Genomic DNA, 20,898 nt, shown 5'->3' with positions numbered 1-20,898 from the left:
AGTTTCCAGCCTTGTCTGAAGCAAAACTAAAAGGTGTATTTACAGGACTTGATATATGGAAATTAATATCAGACACAGAACCTCTTTCTTCAATGAACAACAAAGAATGGGATGCCTGGATTGCATTTAAGGCAATAGTTTCAAAAGTTTCTAGGAAACAATAAATATCCTGATTATAAAGAAATAGTAGAAAACTTGTTAATTAAGTACCATGAACTGGGCTGCAGTATGAGCCTCAAAGTACACTTTCTGAACTTGCAATTGGATTACTTTCCTGCAAATCTAGGGGTTGCAAATGAAGAACAGGGTGAAAGATTCCATCAGGACATTAAAGAGATGGAAAGAAGATACCAGGGACAGTGGGATGTCAGTATGATGGTGGATTACTGTTAGATGATGCATAGGGACATTCCAGATACAGAACATACGAGAAAGTCCACAAAACACAGGTTTACGGCTAAAAATGTCAGAACTGATAAGCACCAAAGCTAATTTGTGTCTTTTGTATTTTTGTACCCATGCATGTTAATAATAAACTGAAATTGGTAATTTTTCCATGTTAAAATAAATCAAAACACTATTATACGTATGTATGTATGTCAAATAGTATAATTTTAGAAATACTGTATATATAATAAAATTACTAGCTTAATTATTTTTAAATAATATGTCCACAAGCATAATTTTATAATGTGGATAATTTTATTATTTAATTGGTAATATAACTAGAAATGATATCAGGAGGGCCAGAATTAGAATGCAAATCCACATTCATCCCTCCTACCACTGTGGTATAGCCATTGTTGCTGTGGATGAAGATTAAACTTTTAGATATTGCATATACAAGAGTATAAGAGAAATTGCCACATTCAAATCTTTTTTCCAGTATCAATTCAATTTTTCTTAATTTATTTATTTTTAAAGGTAAGAAGGGGCCTCTTCCCATTTATGTTATTGTATTTAATGATCAAGATTATTTAGCATTATAGATAGGTGCATTACAGTTTTAGTGATTAGACCTTTAGACTAATTTAATTAAACTTATGGAAAAATGTGAGAAAATCAATGATCTGAGGACAATTTTGAGCTCATAGCTCATACTAAACTCATGAGTGAATTAACAGTTACAAAATAATTTCAAAATTATCAGAATTATATATTAATTTTAAACAAATATATAAACATAATGATCACACAATGCACAAAACCAACACCAGCAGAATGAAAAGAAAAACGTACTAACATTTTCATCTATATAAAAATAGACATCATTAGGTAAAAATGATATAGAACAAAATGGCTAACAAAAATCAAATGTTTTTTCAGATATTCCAACTGATTACAGGAACATCTAAAAAAGTATTCGATTTTTGTTAGCCATTTTGTTCTGTATTGTTTTTTTATATAGACGAAAATGTTAGTACTTTTTCTTTTCAATCTGCTGGTGTTGGGTTTGTGCATTGTGTGTTTATACATTACAGTTTTGGAGAGATACTAAACATAATGATTATTTTTTGTCATACTTTTTATATTCAATGTTTTTCTTAACTTAATTACTGTACATTACTCTAAAATATTTAATCATTAAGATTGTCTTCTTGCAAGATTTTATATTCTATTGTATGTATTATGTGTGAGTATTAAATATTAATGAATAATTTATCATATTTGCATAATATATTATTAATTTATTTTTTGTTTAAAATTATAAAAAATTTAGAAGAAATTTATATTTTATTTTTAATGTATAGGTAGAGAATATGATAAAGATGGTAATTTACATCAATGGTGGAAAAATTCTACAATTCAAAGTTTCCAAGAACGTATAAAATGCTTCATTGATCAGTATTCTTTATATCAGTATGGCGGTGAACAAGTATGTTTTAAAATAACAGTTTTACATAATTTTATTATTTACAAATCAAACAAATTCATATATTCACTTTTGAAGTTATCTACACTGATAATAATAACTGACTAATAACACAGGTCTGCAGTGGAAAAGCTGTTTGACTTTTTTTACATGATCCTTATGTTGTGTTATTTATGTGTTATGGTCTTTTATGCTGAATTCAAAAATGTTACTAGTTTTCCTCTATCATGTAAGTTCTTTCTACAAAACCATTTTTATTAGATAAATAGATGCTTTCTTCACATATTTCATACCTATATTAATTATACATTTTCAGTAACCGTAATTTATTTAATTATGTTGTCAAAAAATATACCTACATTTTTAAAACAAATAAATTGATTTAGAATTCCTAACTTGGAAAGTCTTCTGAAAAAAGTTAATTACAATATACATCAGTGGCTTATCTCTGGAGATTTGAAAGTAATGTGCATGTTATTAGGTCAGCAGTCAGGTTATACCAAATTTCCATGTTTTTTCTGTGAGTGAAACAGTAGAGCCAGGAATTTGCATTGGGTTCAGAAGCAATGGCCTAAAGAATATTGTGAGGAGCAGCTTGGTAAACCCAGAGAAAATGCTGCTACTACTCCTGCATATTAAGCTGGGACTAATGAAACAGTTCATAAAAGCAGTCTTCAAAGGATGGAGACTGCTTTTTGTATTTATGCAAAAAGTTTCCAGCCTTGTCTGAAGCAAAACTAAAAGGTGTATTTACAGGACTTGATATATGGAAATTAATATCAGACACAGAACCTCTTTCTTCAATGAACAACAAAGAATGGGATGCCTGGATTGCATTTAAGGCAATAGTTTCAAAAGTTTCTAGGAAACAATAAATATCCTGATTATAAAGAAATAGTAGAAAACTTGTTAATTAAGTACCATGAACTGGGCTGCAGTATGAGCCTCAAAGTACACTTTCTGAACTTGCAATTGGATTACTTTCCTGCAAATCTAGGGGTTGCAAATGAAGAACAGGGTGAAAGATTCCATCAGGACATTAAAGAGATGGAAAGAAGATACCAGGGACAGTGGGATGTCAGTATGATGGTGGATTACTGTTAGATGATGCATAGGGACATTCCAGATACAGAACATACGAGAAAGTCCACAAAACACAGGTTTACGGCTAAAAATGTCAGAACTGATAAGCACCAAAGCTAATTTGTGTCTTTTGTATTTTTGTACCCATGCATGTTAATAATAAACTGAAATTGGTAATTTTTCCATGTTAAAATAAATCAAAACACTATTATACGTATGTATGTATGTATGTATGTATGTATGTGGTGTATATATATATATATATGCTTTTATGAATTTTTGACAAAAACTTTGTAAAGCCTTTGTATCCAAACATTATGTGATTGAAACATTTGAGAGATCATTTTTAGGTGTATTTGTAGTTGTTAGTAAAAATCACATTTCAAAGTCCAAACAGTTTTTTTATTAGTTGAAATTTGCAGACCTGTGTAATAGTATGAGATAAGAAAATAAAGACTACAATTAGTTGAAATTTTGATTTTATTGGTTTTGACATTAAAAGGATATGTTAAAACAGTTAAAAAATATGTAAATTGAAGATTTATTAATAATAAATCATCCAATGTTGTTTGCCTGCTGTTTTTTTTTTCCATTATTGTCTTTAATAACAGCTAGCATGTAATTGAAGTAAGAAATGTGAGCAATTTAAATTACTTTACCATGAGTAAATTTATGTACTACTAAAAATCCAAGATTGTTTGGTTGTAATTAAATACAGAAAAAATGGCACAAAATACCACCACATTTCTAAGAATCCTATACCTCATATGAAAATAGAAATAAAATAAAATAAGTTTTCTTTAAGTCAGTCAATGGATTTCTGAGTTATTTCCATGTTTTCTGCTGATGTCATCATTCTGTAAAATGTCATTTTTTAAAGTTGCAGATTACTGCCTTATAACTATACGTAAATTGTCTCACAGGTTAATTTGGGTGTAATATTGAAATTATCTTGTGTTTTCTATAACTTCTGAGTAGTAGGTGACTCTGGTAGCCAATAGGTAGAGTAGTATATAACTATAAATTTTGTTATAACTTAGATATTGTGAATTAAAATTTATTATTTATATATATGAAATTGAATATTGTCTGTCCTCTATTCACTTCTAAACCCTTTGACCAATAGATTTTTTATAGTTACTCTCCAGGACCCTGTGGAAAATAAAGGGTAAGTCTAGGTGACAAACAGCTAAATAAGAAAGTCAATGACATAGTTTGTTTCATTTAAAACAGATTTTGTCATTGGCTTTCTTATTTAGCTGCATGCCATCTAGACATGCCCTTATACTACTATAAATGTTTGACATCACATTCAAATGATTTCATCCCCCTATTAACTTCTAAACTATTTGACAAACCCAGGTTAAAGTTTTCATAGTTACTCTCTAGGACACTATGAAAAATATAGGCTACTAAGATACCTCAACAAGCCACTTCTCCTCTTGATTTCATCTTCTTGAAACTTTGTGATAAAGTTTTGAATTCTTTCTAATTGTAATCTAGAAGTTGTATTTGATGGAAAAAGCTGAAAGTTAGTTTTGGTTGGGAAACTCTTTATCTTTTTGTTTTTTGAAAAAATGAAATACATAAAATATTTCTTTATTAATAAAAACAGTTTGAAAGATATTGTCTACTGTTAGTAAAAATAACATTAATTTTGTAGGGTTAGAAACTAAATTTACAAGCCCTGTAAATTTTCTTCTAGTCCAGATTAAAATCCTCAGCTACCTCTTTCAAAGGCTCTGTATAGAAATACAGAATGCATTGAGTCTATGAGTGTTAATTTGGAGCAAAATTAAAATTAAGTTAAAGAAGTTTAACTTATGGAGAGTCTATTGATAAATACAATTCCATTTTATAACTTTTATATACAGTGTATATAAAAATCAATTTATATTATTTGAAATAACATAAAATAAATGCATCAGTTGATTTAAATAAAATCATATTTGAAGTACAATACAATAAATACATTTATATTTATAAAGAAAATTAGAAAATGATAATCATTATTTGCATGTGTTTTTTTCACATTCAAACAAATTTTTCTATTTTAGCATTTGTTAATTTATGTAAAATATTATAGGTAAAAGGAAAGCAAACTGTTGGTGAAAATATTGCTGATAATGGTGGTCTAAAAGCAGCATTCAATGTAAGTATAAATAAAGTTTAAATAAATTTAATTGATAAAAATTAGAAAATAAAATCAACGAGCTGAAACAATTATGAACTAACATGCCCTTTACTGCCCTAAAATATAGAATTCATACATTATATAACATATACATAGGTATGGTGTTTGTTGTGAGAAGCTCATACAAATCCACGAATGAAAAGCTACAAAAAGAAAGACACAAAATTCAATTATATCACACAGTATTCTTTATTCTCTCTGAACTGGTTCTTTTTCTTTTTCTTTTTTTTTTTTTTTTGGAATTTCAACTTTACAAACTTTATGCCTTTCTTCTATACACAAAGAAAAAGGAACAGGCTTGTCCTCCACTATCACCGGGGTTCGTAAACGTGACAATCATCAAAATAACAAAAACTAATTATATAACTAACATCTAACTTATGTCTATCTTATAACTAATGAAAAATAAGAGTATAAGACAGGTGGATATGGAAACAAAATGTAGGGAGAATGGAAATACCCAAGATTTCTTTTGATATGTATATACGCTTTCGGATTATGGTGCCAACTTGATACCTTTCACTCCAAAGTCTATACGGCTAGATCTTGATATTGAAAAAATTCTACCTTTTCCTTGGATTATTTGTTGTCCTTATGACTCCCTTTTTACCTTTTTTTTTTTTTTTCCAAAATTGTCTCTTTTCTTTCTTCGTATGTGTGTGGTGTATATATATATATATGCTTTTATGAATTTTTGACAAAAACTTTGTAAAGCCTTTGTATCCAAACATTATGTGATTGAAACATTTGAGAGATCATTTTTAGGTGTATTTGTAGTTGTTAGTAAAAATCACATTTCAAAGTCCAAACAGTTTTTTTATTAGTTGAAATTTGCAGACCTGTGTAATAGTATGAGATAAGAAAATAAAGACTACAATTAGTTGAAATTTTGATTTTATTGGTTTTGACATTAAAAGGATATGTTAAAACAGTTAAAAAATATGTAAATTGAAGATTTATTAATAATAAATCATCCAATGTTGTTTGCCTGCTGTTTTTTTTTTTCATTATTGTCTTTAATAACAGCTAGCATGTAATTGAAGTAAGAAATGTGAGCAATTTAAATTACTTTACCNCCTTTTTTTTTTTTTTTCCAAAATTGTCTCTTTTCTTTCTTCCTCTTTCTTGCCACTCCTTAACCTTAACTTCAGGTCACGAGCACTCCTTTTTCCTTCTGCTTTCTTCAGGATCTTCACCCAGAGTGATTCTTTTTCTGTCCATTTTGCCCCAGGGCCCCACTCTCTCTTTTGTTCTTATTTTCGTGGAAAAGATAATCCTATCCAAGGGCAAAAGGGTTAGACAAGAAAGTTCTAGAAGGAACAAAGAAACAGGAAGGAAGACTAGGATTAATTCAAAATAAAATATACAAAGTATACAATATCGTAGCCAACAGCCACATAGGTATAGTGATTGAAATAGAGGAGTAGAAATGACAATAATCTTCCAGCATTTGTAACCATCTTGATAGAATTATAATGTTCTCGCCTTTGTAATGTCTTTTTGTCCTTTCTTACTTACGTGCCATCACCAACTGTTGTCTTCCCTCACTTCTCCCCTTATTTGTCTCTCTCTCTCATTCTCCTTGATTCCCTCGCAACACCTCGTAAATTTATTGTCTTAACAGTTTAGGAATGTTACTTGTCTAATTAGCTAAATCCCACATATATAATATATAAAATTATATATATAATTTATGAACAAAGCATTAAATTTTTAATGATACTACACATATTTGTGTGTATAGTACTCTCTGGTTATTGTGGACTTCTAGGTACCAAGATACTTGTTTTACTATATCTTCCACTATAACAGGAATGTCTTTTTTTAACCTAAGTAGCAACAGACAAAATAAAATACACTATACAGTATTTGAATGAATATTATAATATAATAAAATGAAAAATATTTACACAAAACACAGAAAAGTTCATCAGTTAATATTGAAATAGTCCATTATTTGCTGTTGCTTTCTGCATCCTCTTCTAATAAATATTTTTTTTCAAGAGTCTGGCTTTTCCCATATGTGATTCCACATTATCTGTAGATTCTAAAAACCTTAGGACAGTCTAATAACTTCCAATGCTTCTTTACTGTTGGAACAGTTTCTTTATTCTTGTTTTTGCCGTCTTCACTCTTGCTTTCTTTCATGGTGTCTTTCACAGCCTCAACAATTGCATCATCTGACAGGATTTCATTTATTATCATGTTAGAATTCATGTTGATAAAATCTTCAACTTAACAAAGTTGTCATTAGCATTAATGTATTGCAACAGATTCTTCATTTGGATCTACGGCTTAAACCAGGGCTTCTTAAACTATGGGTCGCGACCCCATTTGGGGTCGCTTAGCGAAATCTTGGGGTCGCGAGATTTTAATGAAAAATTGTGAGAGTTTGAAAATGGCAAGCTTTGTGTCATAGGTTTCGTGAGTTGCTCTTTGTGTCACTTCTGGTGCAGGGAGACAATGATTTAGCAACACTGATTGTAGTATTAACTAGTGCAGTGTTGTCGCTTTTCCGTGTATTCAGTTGTCTCTTCCATTGTAACACAAGAGACAAGGTAGTACATTATTATTGTTTTTGCAAATTTGTATATATCTTTATTTTATATATTTTTTTGGGGTCGCTAAAAAATCACAATCATAAATGGGGTCGTGAATAAAAAAAGTTTAAGAAGCCCTGGCTTAAACAATTGTGATTGTGTTCTGCACACAACCCTCCCAATTTTTTTGACCTGCAGTTTTTGCAAAAATTATCCAGTGAAATTTTTGAGGCACTTATATAGCACAAAATTTTCAGTGAAATTTATAAATTTAAATTTTTAAGTTTTTAAAAAGAAAATGACTCATTTGAAATGAAAGTTCTATAATTGAGCCATTGCAAATGAAAATGGTTTAACTTTGTATTTTAATTAAAAAATTGAGTTAATGATGACATTAGTTACATTTCTGTGTGATCTTTTTTATAAAATAATTAGACTTTTTATAAAATATAAAACACATTTAAAATCATGTCATAATACCAATATATTATCAACTACTGATATTTTTCAATCAATATAAATGCAAACTTTTAAGTATCTTGATTTAAAAGTAAGTGGACTTAAACTACTTTCATTTGCAACAGGGAATTTGAAAATTATAGTAAGTTAATTATATACAGTAGTAGCTCAGGATACAAAATTAATTCGTTCCAAAACTGAGATCATATCATGAAAATGCTGTAAGGTGAATCATTTTTCCCCATATGATTACATGTAAAATCAAATAATCCATTCCAACATGAAAAACACACTCAAATTAAAGCTAAGTAGTACATTGAAAAAAAATAACTTTAGTCAGGAAAACATTGAAAAATGTGTTTTGTAGTTGTAAATGTATAAATAACCATAATAGAATAATAATTGATAAAAAAAAAAAATTATGTTTTATTTGCACTTTACCTTTGAGGATAGACGACGGTGGAGGTGTGAACTGGTGGTGGAGGTGAGGGAGAAGGGAAATGATGTTAAAACTTAACTTACATAACATAATGTAACAATAACTTAAAAATAACTTAACACTAATTTTTTAACTTTTCTGTTTTATATATTTTTTAAAATTTTTTATTCACTGCTTTTTGCTTTCTTTCCTTCACTTCCACCAGCATTTTCACTAGATAGAGGTTGCTTGGTAAAATATCTATCCAAAGAGGTTTGGCTTTGCCTACTTTTTAAAATGTTTCTAAAATGACTTAGGCAAATGTCATTANGCCGCTGTATAACCCACTCCCCATGTATTTTTCGCAATACTTGATAGAGCGTTGGAGACTTGGGCCGCTTTTGCACTAACTTTTTCAACATGTTTTGTCAATAGTAGTTGTTGGTCTAGAACAGAGCTTCTTAAACTATGGGTCGCGACCCCATTTGGGGTCGCTTAGCGAAATCTTGGGGTCGCGAGATTTTAATGAAAAATATTGAAAATAATTTGTGAGAGTTTGAAAATGGCAAGCTTTGTGTCATAGGTTTCGTGAGTTGCTCTTTGTGTCACTTCTGGTGCAGGGAGACAATGATTTAGCAACACTGATTGTAGTATTAACTAGTGCAGTGTTGTCGCTTTTCCGTGTATTCAGTTGTCTCTTCCATTGTAACACAAGAGACAAGGTAGTACATTATTATTGTTTTTGCAAATTTGTATATATCTTTATTTTATATATTTTTTTGGGGTCGCTAAAAAATCACAATCATAAATGGGGTCGTGAATAAAAAAAGTTTAAGAAGCCCTGGCTTAAACAATTGTGATTGTGTTCTGCACACAACCCTCCCAATTTTTTTGACCTGCAGTTTTTGCAAAAATTATCCAGTGAAATTTTTGAGGCACTTATATAGCACAAAATTTTCAGTGAAATTTATAAATTTAAATTTTTAAGTTTTTAAAAAGAAAATGACTCATTTGAAATGAAAGTTCTATAATTGAGCCATTGCAAATGAAAATGGTTTAACTTTGTATTTTAATTAAAAAATTGAGTTAATGATGACATTAGTTACATTTCTGTGTGATCTTTTTTATAAAATAATTAGACTTTTTATAAAATATAAAACACATTTAAAATCATGTCATAATACCAATATATTATCAACTACTGATATTTTTCAATCAATATAAATGCAAACTTTTAAGTATCTTGATTTAAAAGTAAGTGGACTTAAACTACTTTCATTTGCAACAGGGAATTTGAAAATTATAGTAAGTTAATTATATACAGTAGTAGCTCAGGATACAAAATTAATTCGTTCCAAAACTGAGATCATATCATGAAAATGCTGTAAGGTGAATCATTTTTCCCCATATGATTACATGTAAAATCAAATAATCCATTCCAACATGAAAAACACACTCAAATTAAAGCTAAGTAGTACATTGAAAAAAAATAACTTTAGTCAGGAAAACATTGAAAAATGTGTTTTGTAGTTGTAAATGTATAAATAACCATAATAGAATAATAATTGATAAAAAAAAAAAATTATGTTTTATTTGCACTTTACCTTTGAGGATAGACGACGGTGGAGGTGTAAATTGGTGGAGGGAGAAGGGAAATGATACTAAAACTTAACTTACATAACATAATGTAACAATAACTTAAAAATAACTTAACACTAATTTTTTAACTTTTCTGTTTTATATATTTTTTAAAATTTTTTATTCACTGCTTTTTGCTTTCTTTCCTTCACTTCCACCATCACTTTCACTGGATAGAGGTTGCTTGGTAAAATATCTATACAAAGAGGTTTGGCTTTCCCTACTTTTTAAAATGTTTCTAAAATGACTTAGGCAAATGTCATTACTCTGAGCAGCAATACAGCCAGTGTGAACCTTTTTTGGGATGTTTCTTTTCAATAAAATCAGTCACTTTCTGATAATACCTCAAGATTTCCTTTATCAAGTGAGATTCTTCCACAATGAAGCAAACACACGGACTGAGACTATAAACAGAAGTGAATAAAAAATGGCACTGCGAAATAATGTAACGTCGTTTGGTGAGTTTTTTGTTCGTATCGTGGAGCAAAAATATGTTTGAATTTCATGTCGTATCCTGAAAATTTCATATGCTGGATTGTTTGTATCCTGAGGTACTACTGTAGTTAAGTATATAGTAAATTATAAGTATAATTAATTAATAATTATAAGTTAAGTATATAGTAAGAGCAAAGTGCTTTCCTATTTTATTAATGGAATAAATGTAAATGTAAATGTAATTATATTTTGTAAATCATATTTTGTAATAATTATTTCACTCATGGCAATTTATACATATAATTTACTATAAAACTTTGACTAATTTTTAAATATTTGTATTTTTAGGCTTACACAGATTGGGTGAAGGAAAATCATCTGGAATCACCTCTGCCTGGAGTCAACTTAACACATAATCAATTATTTTTCATTGGATTTTCTCAAGTATGGTGTTCATCAAGTACTCCAGAAACCATGCATCTTACCATATTAAATGATGCACATACTCCTGGACCTTATCGGTTTGTATTCTAATATAATATTTTTTGAATTCATTGTTGTTAATATTATGTGAAACCTGTACATTTTGCTTATTATTATCAATCATTTCTAGAGTTATAGGGACCTTATCCAATTCTAAAGATTTTGCCAGAGAGTTTCAGTGTCGTCTAAACACTCCAATGAACCCAGATAAGAAATGTGAAATTTGGTGATGGATGATAGTATCAGGTTAAAATAACTTAATATATTTTATTTTACTATTGATAGATTTAAAACAACTTTTGTTTTACCTCTATATTAACAACTTTACTAAAGTGCATAATAAAAAAAATATATATATAGCCACATTTACTGTTATGAGGAAGTTTGAAAAGAGCAAAGTGCTTCCCTGTTTTATTAATGAAATAAATTAAATGATACAAGTATACAAAAAAACAATAAACATGGCTCATCAACATTTAATTAATCACAGAATTCATATCAATTTCCAAAAAAAAATTATTAAAATGCCATTAAATTCATTTATACTTTTATTTTTGCTACTTTGTACAATAATATATATTTGATAAGGATTATTACATACATAGGAATTAATTATCAAGCCTTTTACGTTGCCAAAATTATGAAATTGTCTATAATTATTTTAAAAATTCAATTCTAAGAAAGATATATAACTAGCTGTTGATAATTTTAAATATTATAAAGCTACAAGTGATTTTAAACTAATGTTGGCACTTGTTAAGAATAAATAAGTGTAACCAATAATAAGTTTTTAAATATGATTATATTAACTATTAAAACCAGAAATATTAAATAAATCTGGTATTTTACTTAATTATTTCATTTAAATTACATTGAACTAAATAAATTTACTTTTTCAGTCACTTTAACTTCAACATTTTTCTGCTTTATTGGAGACTAAATTAATAGCTTTCTTAATTCTGAATAGTTTTAGACCCTTCAGGCTATTATTAACAGTGAAAAATCATTATAACTCTTCTAACTCTACATTCTTTAAATTCATAACAATTTCCAAAAAATGTAGAAAATTGTTGATTTAATTAATTAATTTAGCTATGTTTTAATTTTTAATAACTGCTTAATGAGTTAATTAAAAATATTTAAATAATTTCTTACAGAATATAAAAGTTGTAATCTGACTTCATTGCTGTTCTACTAGGAGAGTGTTTTGATTATAAGAATGAGAATTTTCCTAATGTTCTGATAAACATTTGTTTGTTTATAATTGAAAGATAATGGTTATTTCTTTGTTATTTATATTGTATTATTGTTAATTTTGAATTACTTAATAAGTTTTATTATTATAATGAATTACATTAAAAAATTTTAATATATTACTACATTACATTATCAGATTTAAAATATAATATAATTTAATATATTATAAAATAATTTTTAAGAGATTTAATAGAAATTGAGAATGTGTGCAAATTAATGAAGTATACGCATTTATATAAATTATAATTGCATCTATTTTAATACTTCCAACATTTTAAGCTGCTCAATTCAATTTGCTGTTATTATGTAGTTTTCAAGCATTTAGTTACATGAACTTAATGTTTGCTACTTAATATATAGTATATATATAATTATTATATAATGATTAATTATAATTATAATATTTTAATATATAATTATTAATTATAATTAATAATTTGTTGTTGATTTGTTGATAGGGTTAAATTTTGAATTTTTAGCATTAAATTCAATTTTTTAAAAGTATTGAGAAATTTTTAAATCAAAAATTTAAGATTTTTAATTGTAATGAGTCACCATAAAATACTGAAATAATTTTGTACCAAATATGAACATTGAAGATTAGATTTTTGAAAGTTGATTATATCAACTGATAGGCTGGTTGGAATATAGGCATAAATCATACAAAATACTTTTTCTGTATATTTGCTTGCAACATTTTTATCATCTTTATATAGGAGTGATTATAGGCTGGTGATATCATAATACATTGTTAAACTTTAAAAATAGTTAAATACTAATTTCCTCATCCCTTTTGACCAAATAAGATTGGTGCACTTGACTTACACGTACTCATATATCAAATCAACATTTTCAAGATAATGAATATCTCGAAAATTGTTTTTTGTATAAAAATTGGCATTAAAGACAGCATTTACTGTAAATAATAAACAAAATAATATATGTGATAATGAAAGTAAAATAATAAATTAAATTCATCAATAAATTAACAGTATTTCACAATAAGAAAATTGAGTTTGCAGCATGGTATATTATTTTGCAAAAACAGTTGGTTTTACACAGAAATGTACATGAATGCAAACACAAATATAAAAACTATAAAAAATTGTATTTCAAATATATTTAGTAGTTTAATCTGGAGATAGATATGTTAGATAACATATCAATCTCCATAATAACTACTAAATATACTTGAATATATCAGAATATTATCAACATGAACATATGAATCATCATTAGAAAACAAAATTTTGTAAATACTATAAATGGCCAAATACCAATATTGGCAATTAAGTAATATAAAATTTGAGAAAAATAAATTGTAATTACAATGATTAGAAAAGCATGATATTATTAATATTAAATTTTTTAAAATAAATATTATTAAATATGACACAGTTAAAAACATAATGTCAACATATGAAATATTACAAGAATAAATTTTTGTGATATTTCATATCTTGACATTATCAAGCTTTCTTATTGTGTTAACCATGCTAAGTAACAAGAATAATTTTGAAAAGTAATTAGCAACAATATAATATAATACTGCCATAATTACAATTATTTTATGACTGTGTAATATTAAATTTTAATAGTTTAGAATTAATTTTANATTTAAAGTGAAATGTTTCTAAGCTTAAAAGTCTGTGTTCATTTTATGTATTTTTAAAAAATAAAATGTTTATGAATTACAATTTGAATTTTCAAAAATGGTCAAGTAACTCTGAAGATGAAGGAATTGTCTTTTGAAATTGTTCAGCTTATGTCATTCTTGGATCCTGTAACCACAGTTTGCTCTAGTTAAATTTCTATTATCAACAATAATTTGGTGCCTCCTGGAGAAAAAAAAATATGAAAAAGTTATAATTGTTTAAAAAAAAATTATTAAACATTAAAAATTAACAGTGCCAATGTTGCATAAATTTCAAGCAAGATATTACAATTTTTAAAAATCAAAAAATTATAGTACTTCTATTTTCCATAGTATATCTTACTAAAACTTCACAAACTATATAGAATATCAATTAATAATATAAAGCTTTAAATGTAATGCACTTATTGTCAAATTTACACTACATTATATAAATTCATTGGGACTATGCTGGCTGCTATTATCTCTTCTTACTTCATTTGCTTGTCTCTGTTCTTGATCACAGCTGATATTATCTGTATTTGCAGATCTCTACATAGAAAGCAGACACAGTTGAAATAGTTAAGATTATACACTCTGCCTGCAAGCAGTGATGCTGCCACATAAAAGTACCATAATCAGATCAATTGTAATTGCTTTTTTCGATAGAGGAGTTAGTTTGTGTTAAAATTAGGAAAAATTTAATTGTGCCATGAAGAACAACTATATTTTGATATAAATTCCACAAATCAGTAGATGATTTTATCACCTTTAATGCCTTCAGTCTGCATAATTTACACATGTTACACCTACTTTGAGTCAGTCTTGTCTATAACCAAGTTTATTAAAAGGTTACATTCAATTTAAGGTAGTTATTTTTTACATTATTATTATTTTTTATATTCTATATTTTGTCTTATATGCATCAATTTTAAATGAATCAATCTTTATGTATAATTCAACATACTTTTCTCTTCTATTTACATTCCAATTTTATTGGTTTTATTTCAGTATATTTTCAACCTTCATGTCATTTTCCAACAAGCCTGTCAGTTTGGTTTATGCTATTAAATTTAATCTCATCATAAATAAAATTGTTGAAAAATAGTATCATTTTTATATAAATTATGTAGTATCTTTAAAAATTTATGAATTATATTATACAGAATGTGCTTATAAGAATATATGCCAAATTTAAGATTGTAATTCATTCTATTGACATGTTCAATATAGTTTAATATATGTAACAATAACATTCCACATTAGAATATCTATAATAAATTTTGACATTAAATTCTATATTTATGTACTGGATGATTAAACAAAAGTAAAACTCACAAGTAGTAGTATCAAGAGTTAGTGACATTGTGAGTGAAACTTTATGATTCTGAACAGTAATGCAACTTGCATAGCTGGCTCTTATGTTGTCAAGTTGTTGAATAATATTGCCAAACTCTTTGTACCACTTCTGCAGAATTATATTTTTGGTTGATCATCCAGTAATTCTTAACCAAAGAATATATAATGCTTATTTATAAGCAAAAATAAAAAAACTGATAATTTTTTATGTTAGTCAGCTTCCCTTACGCACATCATCACTACCATTGTCTACCATTGCCACTGATAGATTATTAGAGAATAAATTGTTAATATATTGTTAATTGATGACATAACTGAGTTTTGCTAACTTTAAACAATTTTCTCCCATTTTAAATGCTCATATCATTAACATATTACAGTAGAACCTTGAAAACTCGGCTCTCGATAACCCGGCACTCCGGATAACTCGGCCACACCCTGGCAGGGCAAAAAAATCCTTAGTTAATTAATTTTTATTTATAGACAGCTTTATAAAAGTATAAAAGCTCTCATAAAGTATTTTTCTGAGGTCTGTCTTATCAGGTGAATTACTGTACACAGTGTATTCATTAATTTTTTCATTTTCATGTAGTAAAGGCTCTATGCCTTCATAAAGGTCGTACTTTTCCTTTGTTTAATGGTATTTGGGCAGTTTATTCTCTGTTGTATTCTCAAGCAAACAATACATACAAGTACAGTACAGTATTTACTTATCCTTTTTTAACCCCATTCCCGATAACCCGGAAATTTCACAAACTCGGCCACCCTTCGGTCCACATTAGGCTGAGTTTTCGAGGTTCTACTGTACTATTATTGTAACACTTTTCAAATGAATTTTTGAAATTTTAGCCAACAAGATTATTCCAAAGTAAAATGCAAAATTTTAGATAATTTTTATTGGAATCATTGACACTTCTCTAAATTTTTATTATTATTAATGATAAATAAAATTCAAAATTGATATAGAAATTTTTTATAACAATTTTGAATTCATAAAATGATATTAACAAAATCTAACATCTATTAATTACAATGGATGAGTTTCTATAAATTTTGTATTTCTCAAATTTATAAACTCTTAAAGAGAGGAAAATTTTAGATTTTGATAAAATCAAAAACATTTTATCAATTATTATAAAATATTAATGAAAGCATCCTTTGAAAGGTTTCTGATTAAATTATTATTTTTTATCAAGTAATATTTAAAAATAGTTTTAAAATACAGAGTGGCTGAAAATTTAGATAACCAAGTTTGCTTGTTATTTGTGATTTAATTGTTTTGTTGAAACCAACAAATCATAAATAATAACTGTTCTAAATCTTCTTTAACCATTATTGAAATATATTTCAATTAACTGACTGTTGAGCCACCCCAAATTTTAAAGATTAAGATGCTAAGAAAAAATTTAAAAATTTTATCAATAATTGCATCTATAATATATTATGTCAATATTACATTAATTAATAAAAATATTAAAAGTATCAAACTTTTGGAAACATAAAATACAAATATTTTAGATTCTTTTATTTGATATATGTAATTCCTTTAAAGTTAAAAAAATATTTTATTTTTATGAAATTAATAATTTATTATTTTTATTTGAAAATTGTCTTAAATATTGGAGAAAAGTAAAACAAAATAGAAATTTATAATAGGTAATTAACATTATTAATCTGTTATAGATAACAATTATATTTATTAAATATATCAGTTAAATATTAAATATAGCATTTATTTTTTTTTCACTTTGTGTCACAACTTTTTCATGGAAATTACTTTTATTTACATTTTTACTTATCATAGCTCAAAAATTTATCTTTAAAAGCACATAAAATATTCTTATGTTTACCTACTACTGATTTTATTAGCTTGAATGTTTTTTGAGAAATTCTGCTATTAGAGACAAGGAATCACAGAATAGTTGATAAGTCAGTTTATTTATTTTTATAGTTAATTATTCCATTGTTTCGTTTTTTTTTTTGTTTTTTTTTTGTCCTCTGCTGATGGACTAAATTAGTAATTTGACACAAATATATTTTGTGTGTTTGTAAAGACAAAACTTAAAGATATTGTTAAAATTTTTTGAGAACATTACACAAATTGGCATTTGTATCTTTATATGAGATATAAAGAATATTTTACAAATATTTATTTTATTTTATGCAAAGTGATCCAAATAACATTACTTGGTGTTTTCTTTGAAAAAAATTTGATTAAAAACTTGACTTTATGCATTTGTGTTAACTGAACTTTTAAGATACAAAGCTAATATTTATCCATTATTTTTGAGAAAACATATTTTAAGATTGCAAAAATTAAAATCTTAAGTTTAACAAGAGAATTTATTTTCAATATTTTTAAACTTCTTCCATTTAAATACAGGAAAAGTATGTATTTAGTGAGATATAACTTAATCATTAAACAAAATCTATCCCACTATAAATACAGTATGAGACTATATTATTTTAAGAATTAATTTTATATCAAAAATATCAGTGATCATCATTATTACCATTTTTTAAAATTATAATTGCATCTTTTGATATATCAAGTATGTACAAACTGTATGCTTAATATATAAAGGAAATATTCACTATTATTCTTTCTTAATTATCACTCTGGTAAAGTGACGTTGAAAATGCAATCATGACTGAAGTAAGAAAATAACAATAAAACTACAATAAAAATTCAACAAAGAAATATTTTCATTCAGTTAAAGATATATAAAACATAAAAAGAATAATTCTTGAATATATTGAATACTTGGAAGTGCTTAAAAAACAGTTTATTGTTTTATGTTTTTCATGCCTTTTAAATGTATTAAACCCTGTTTTTGTTTCGATATAAGATGAATATTATATGTAAATAATGATATTTCTGTATTTATAATAGAAAATGAAAAATTTTTTCACATGCAGCGGAAAGAATATATAAATAAGTACAGCTGGATTCATGAATCTGTGCTGGACTGTTAAAAGGTGCAATAGCAGGGACCAGTCTATTTATTTAGTGAAGGGACAGATTGTTTGACGAATCTATGACAGGGTCATCGTGCGTTAAAAAAGGAGCTCTTGAACTTTATAAAACTTCCAGAGCCCTAATCGAATACTGTGCATTGCCCAATCAAGATATAAGAAACGATTTATACTGTACATCTTTGATAGGAAAGTTATATCTCACACTAATAGATTTTTCTGAACTAAAGAACGTTTCAATGACAATTTTTCCTACAAAATTACTAATGATTTTCAATATTAAAAGATAGCATAGACTAACTCTTTCATCAGATTTCGTATTTAATTACAGTCGACCCCCCATAACACTGTTTATTTTTCCATTTTATATGAATTCCATGTTGTACGAGTCACTTATATTTTACAAATACGTGTGCCGGGCTGTGAACGGCTCACATATTTGTAAAATCTAAGTGACTCATACAACATGGAATTCATATAAAACGGAAAAATCAACAGTGTTATGGGGGGTCTACTGTATTTTGAATTTTTATAAATAAGACATTTCAAAAATATATCTAACTTCTCCAAATGTAATATAAAAATAACCACTAATCTCTCCTTTACTGGAGTTCAATTTCCAAAACTACTTGTACATGAAAATTGTTTTCATGCACAAGTACTGTACTTTTGGACTCACTATAAATTTGAAGTTCTTAGCACCAAAACCGCTTTCTGCATGCATAAAATCTCGTAAATTTTACGCTTAATCCTGAAAATGGATTTACAGTGAGTGCAAGTATTTAGGTATGGAAATAAATTTTCTTAAAGTCTACTGTAGCTAAGTCTGCTTTATTATAAATCAGAGGTTAACAGTCAGTTCAAAATTAAAATTTTTCACTTCATAAATTTCACTGGTAATATAACACAGATGCACACCGATTGAATTTTTAAAAACTGAAATTTTAACAACAAAAACCGAGTAATTTTTTCAGGATCACTCTGTACAATGGAAACAAATATTTCTATTTTTGGATAAGGGCTTTCCTTTAGCGGAATTTTCCGTAAACGATACAAAATTTTATCCAAATCAAATCGTTTATACATATCCTTCACGTATATGTAATTTTGTATTCTCCAATTAATGTCTACTCGTAACTTGACTTTCAGATTATTTTTGACTTTGTTTATTTTTTGCTTTTTAAGAAACTTTCTAAATCGATATTAAATATTTTCTTATATTATTGATTGTACTTAAAAAAATTTGTTAAGATTTTAATTGTTCTAATGTTTGATGTATTAATTGTTTATAGTGTATATATGCAGAGGTGGAACTAAAGAATAGTTGATTAAAAAAAATTCGTAAATGTACACGGAAAATCAGGTACAAAAAATGGACTAAAATTATCTATAAATTCTCATCAGTTATAAATTGTAAATATATGTTACAAGTTATTATAATGTAAAGAAATTTTATAGAAAAGTTGAAAATTGAATAAGAAATATTTTCCAAAAAAACGAAAAAAATCAAATTTAGGTTTTATAGAATATAGTTCTGCCACTGTATATGTGTAAATACAAAATGTATACCTTTGTATTATTGTATATACTGTATAAGAACAAATTCAGATGAAATTATACAATCAGTAGCAATATATATATAAATATATATATATTATAATTATATAAATATAAAATAGAATATATATATTGTGTAAATCATTCAAGAAAAATTTTGTGCTTACGAAATTTCCGAGTGTATTTTTGATGTAACGCTGGAATTTGATTTATTTTGTCACCATATTTTGAAGACAAATAGATTTATTATGTAGTCCATTACATAAAATGATCATTAAAAAATAAATAAATAAATAAAAAAGAATATTTGCAAAATGTGATTGACAATTTAGCAGAGTTAATCCATCCAGTTATATATGTAAATTTAAAATATCTTTAAGGAATAAATATAATTTATCCAAATAATTTATTGATATGTATCTCAGTGTCAGAATTTATTTATATAAATACAGTAAAACCTGTCTATGGCGACCACCCACGGTTCCTTCAAAAAGTGGTCTTTTAGACAGGTGGTCGTCCAATACAGGTGGTCCTGTAATAACATATTTCCATATGTATTTTGCACACATTTTAGTCATTTCTATTAAGCAAAACTCGAGGTGAGCAAAAATAAGCGAATTTTTTCAACGATAGGGCTATATTGGTATTGTATTTTATTCTTATCGGATAACCCGATTTACAGGAATGGTCATGATATTATAAGACAGATTTAACACCAATACTTTAATTAAAGATTAATACAATACTCGCATTTTCTCGATTATAATGCACACTTTCTTTTTTCGGACTTAATTAATACGACTCGGTTGTTTTCGTTCGCTCCTCAGTTACGTGTATTACGTCTTCGATATACAAGCGCGTCCTATCTCTCCATCACTTTGCTTTTGATTTTCGTTAGTTTAATCTTATTTTAACTTTAAAAATACTGTATTTTTTTAATATTTAATATTTTCTTAATTAATTAAGTACAATAAGAAAAATTATTAATTAATA

At 26.8% G+C, this 20,898-nt stretch overlaps 1 protein-coding gene across 1 annotated transcript; it reads left to right on the top strand.

The window, feature by feature from the left end:
* Nucleotides 1-1,744: 1,744 nt before the first annotated feature.
* Nucleotides 1,745-20,280, top strand: LOC111627364 (endothelin-converting enzyme 1-like; the record flags this gene model as incomplete). The annotated part of the gene is made up of 6 exons (XM_023370929.1): nucleotides 1,745-1,876; nucleotides 5,043-5,108; nucleotides 10,989-11,161; nucleotides 11,254-11,369; nucleotides 12,281-12,400; nucleotides 19,641-20,280. Coding segments are annotated over 4 exons (471 nt in total), but the record flags the coding sequence as incomplete, so codon positions are not given.
* Between the last annotated feature and the right edge of the window lie 618 nt (nucleotides 20,281-20,898).

Source organism: Centruroides sculpturatus, unplaced genomic scaffold (assembly GCF_000671375.1).
Source record: "Centruroides sculpturatus isolate CEXI.00-Female unplaced genomic scaffold, Cexi_2.0 scaffold437, whole genome shotgun sequence".
In the NCBI taxonomy this organism is placed as follows: domain Eukaryota; kingdom Metazoa; phylum Arthropoda; class Arachnida; order Scorpiones; family Buthidae; genus Centruroides; species Centruroides sculpturatus.
Note: the sequence above shows the minus strand (reverse complement) of the source record. Positions and strands in the feature narration are given on the sequence as shown.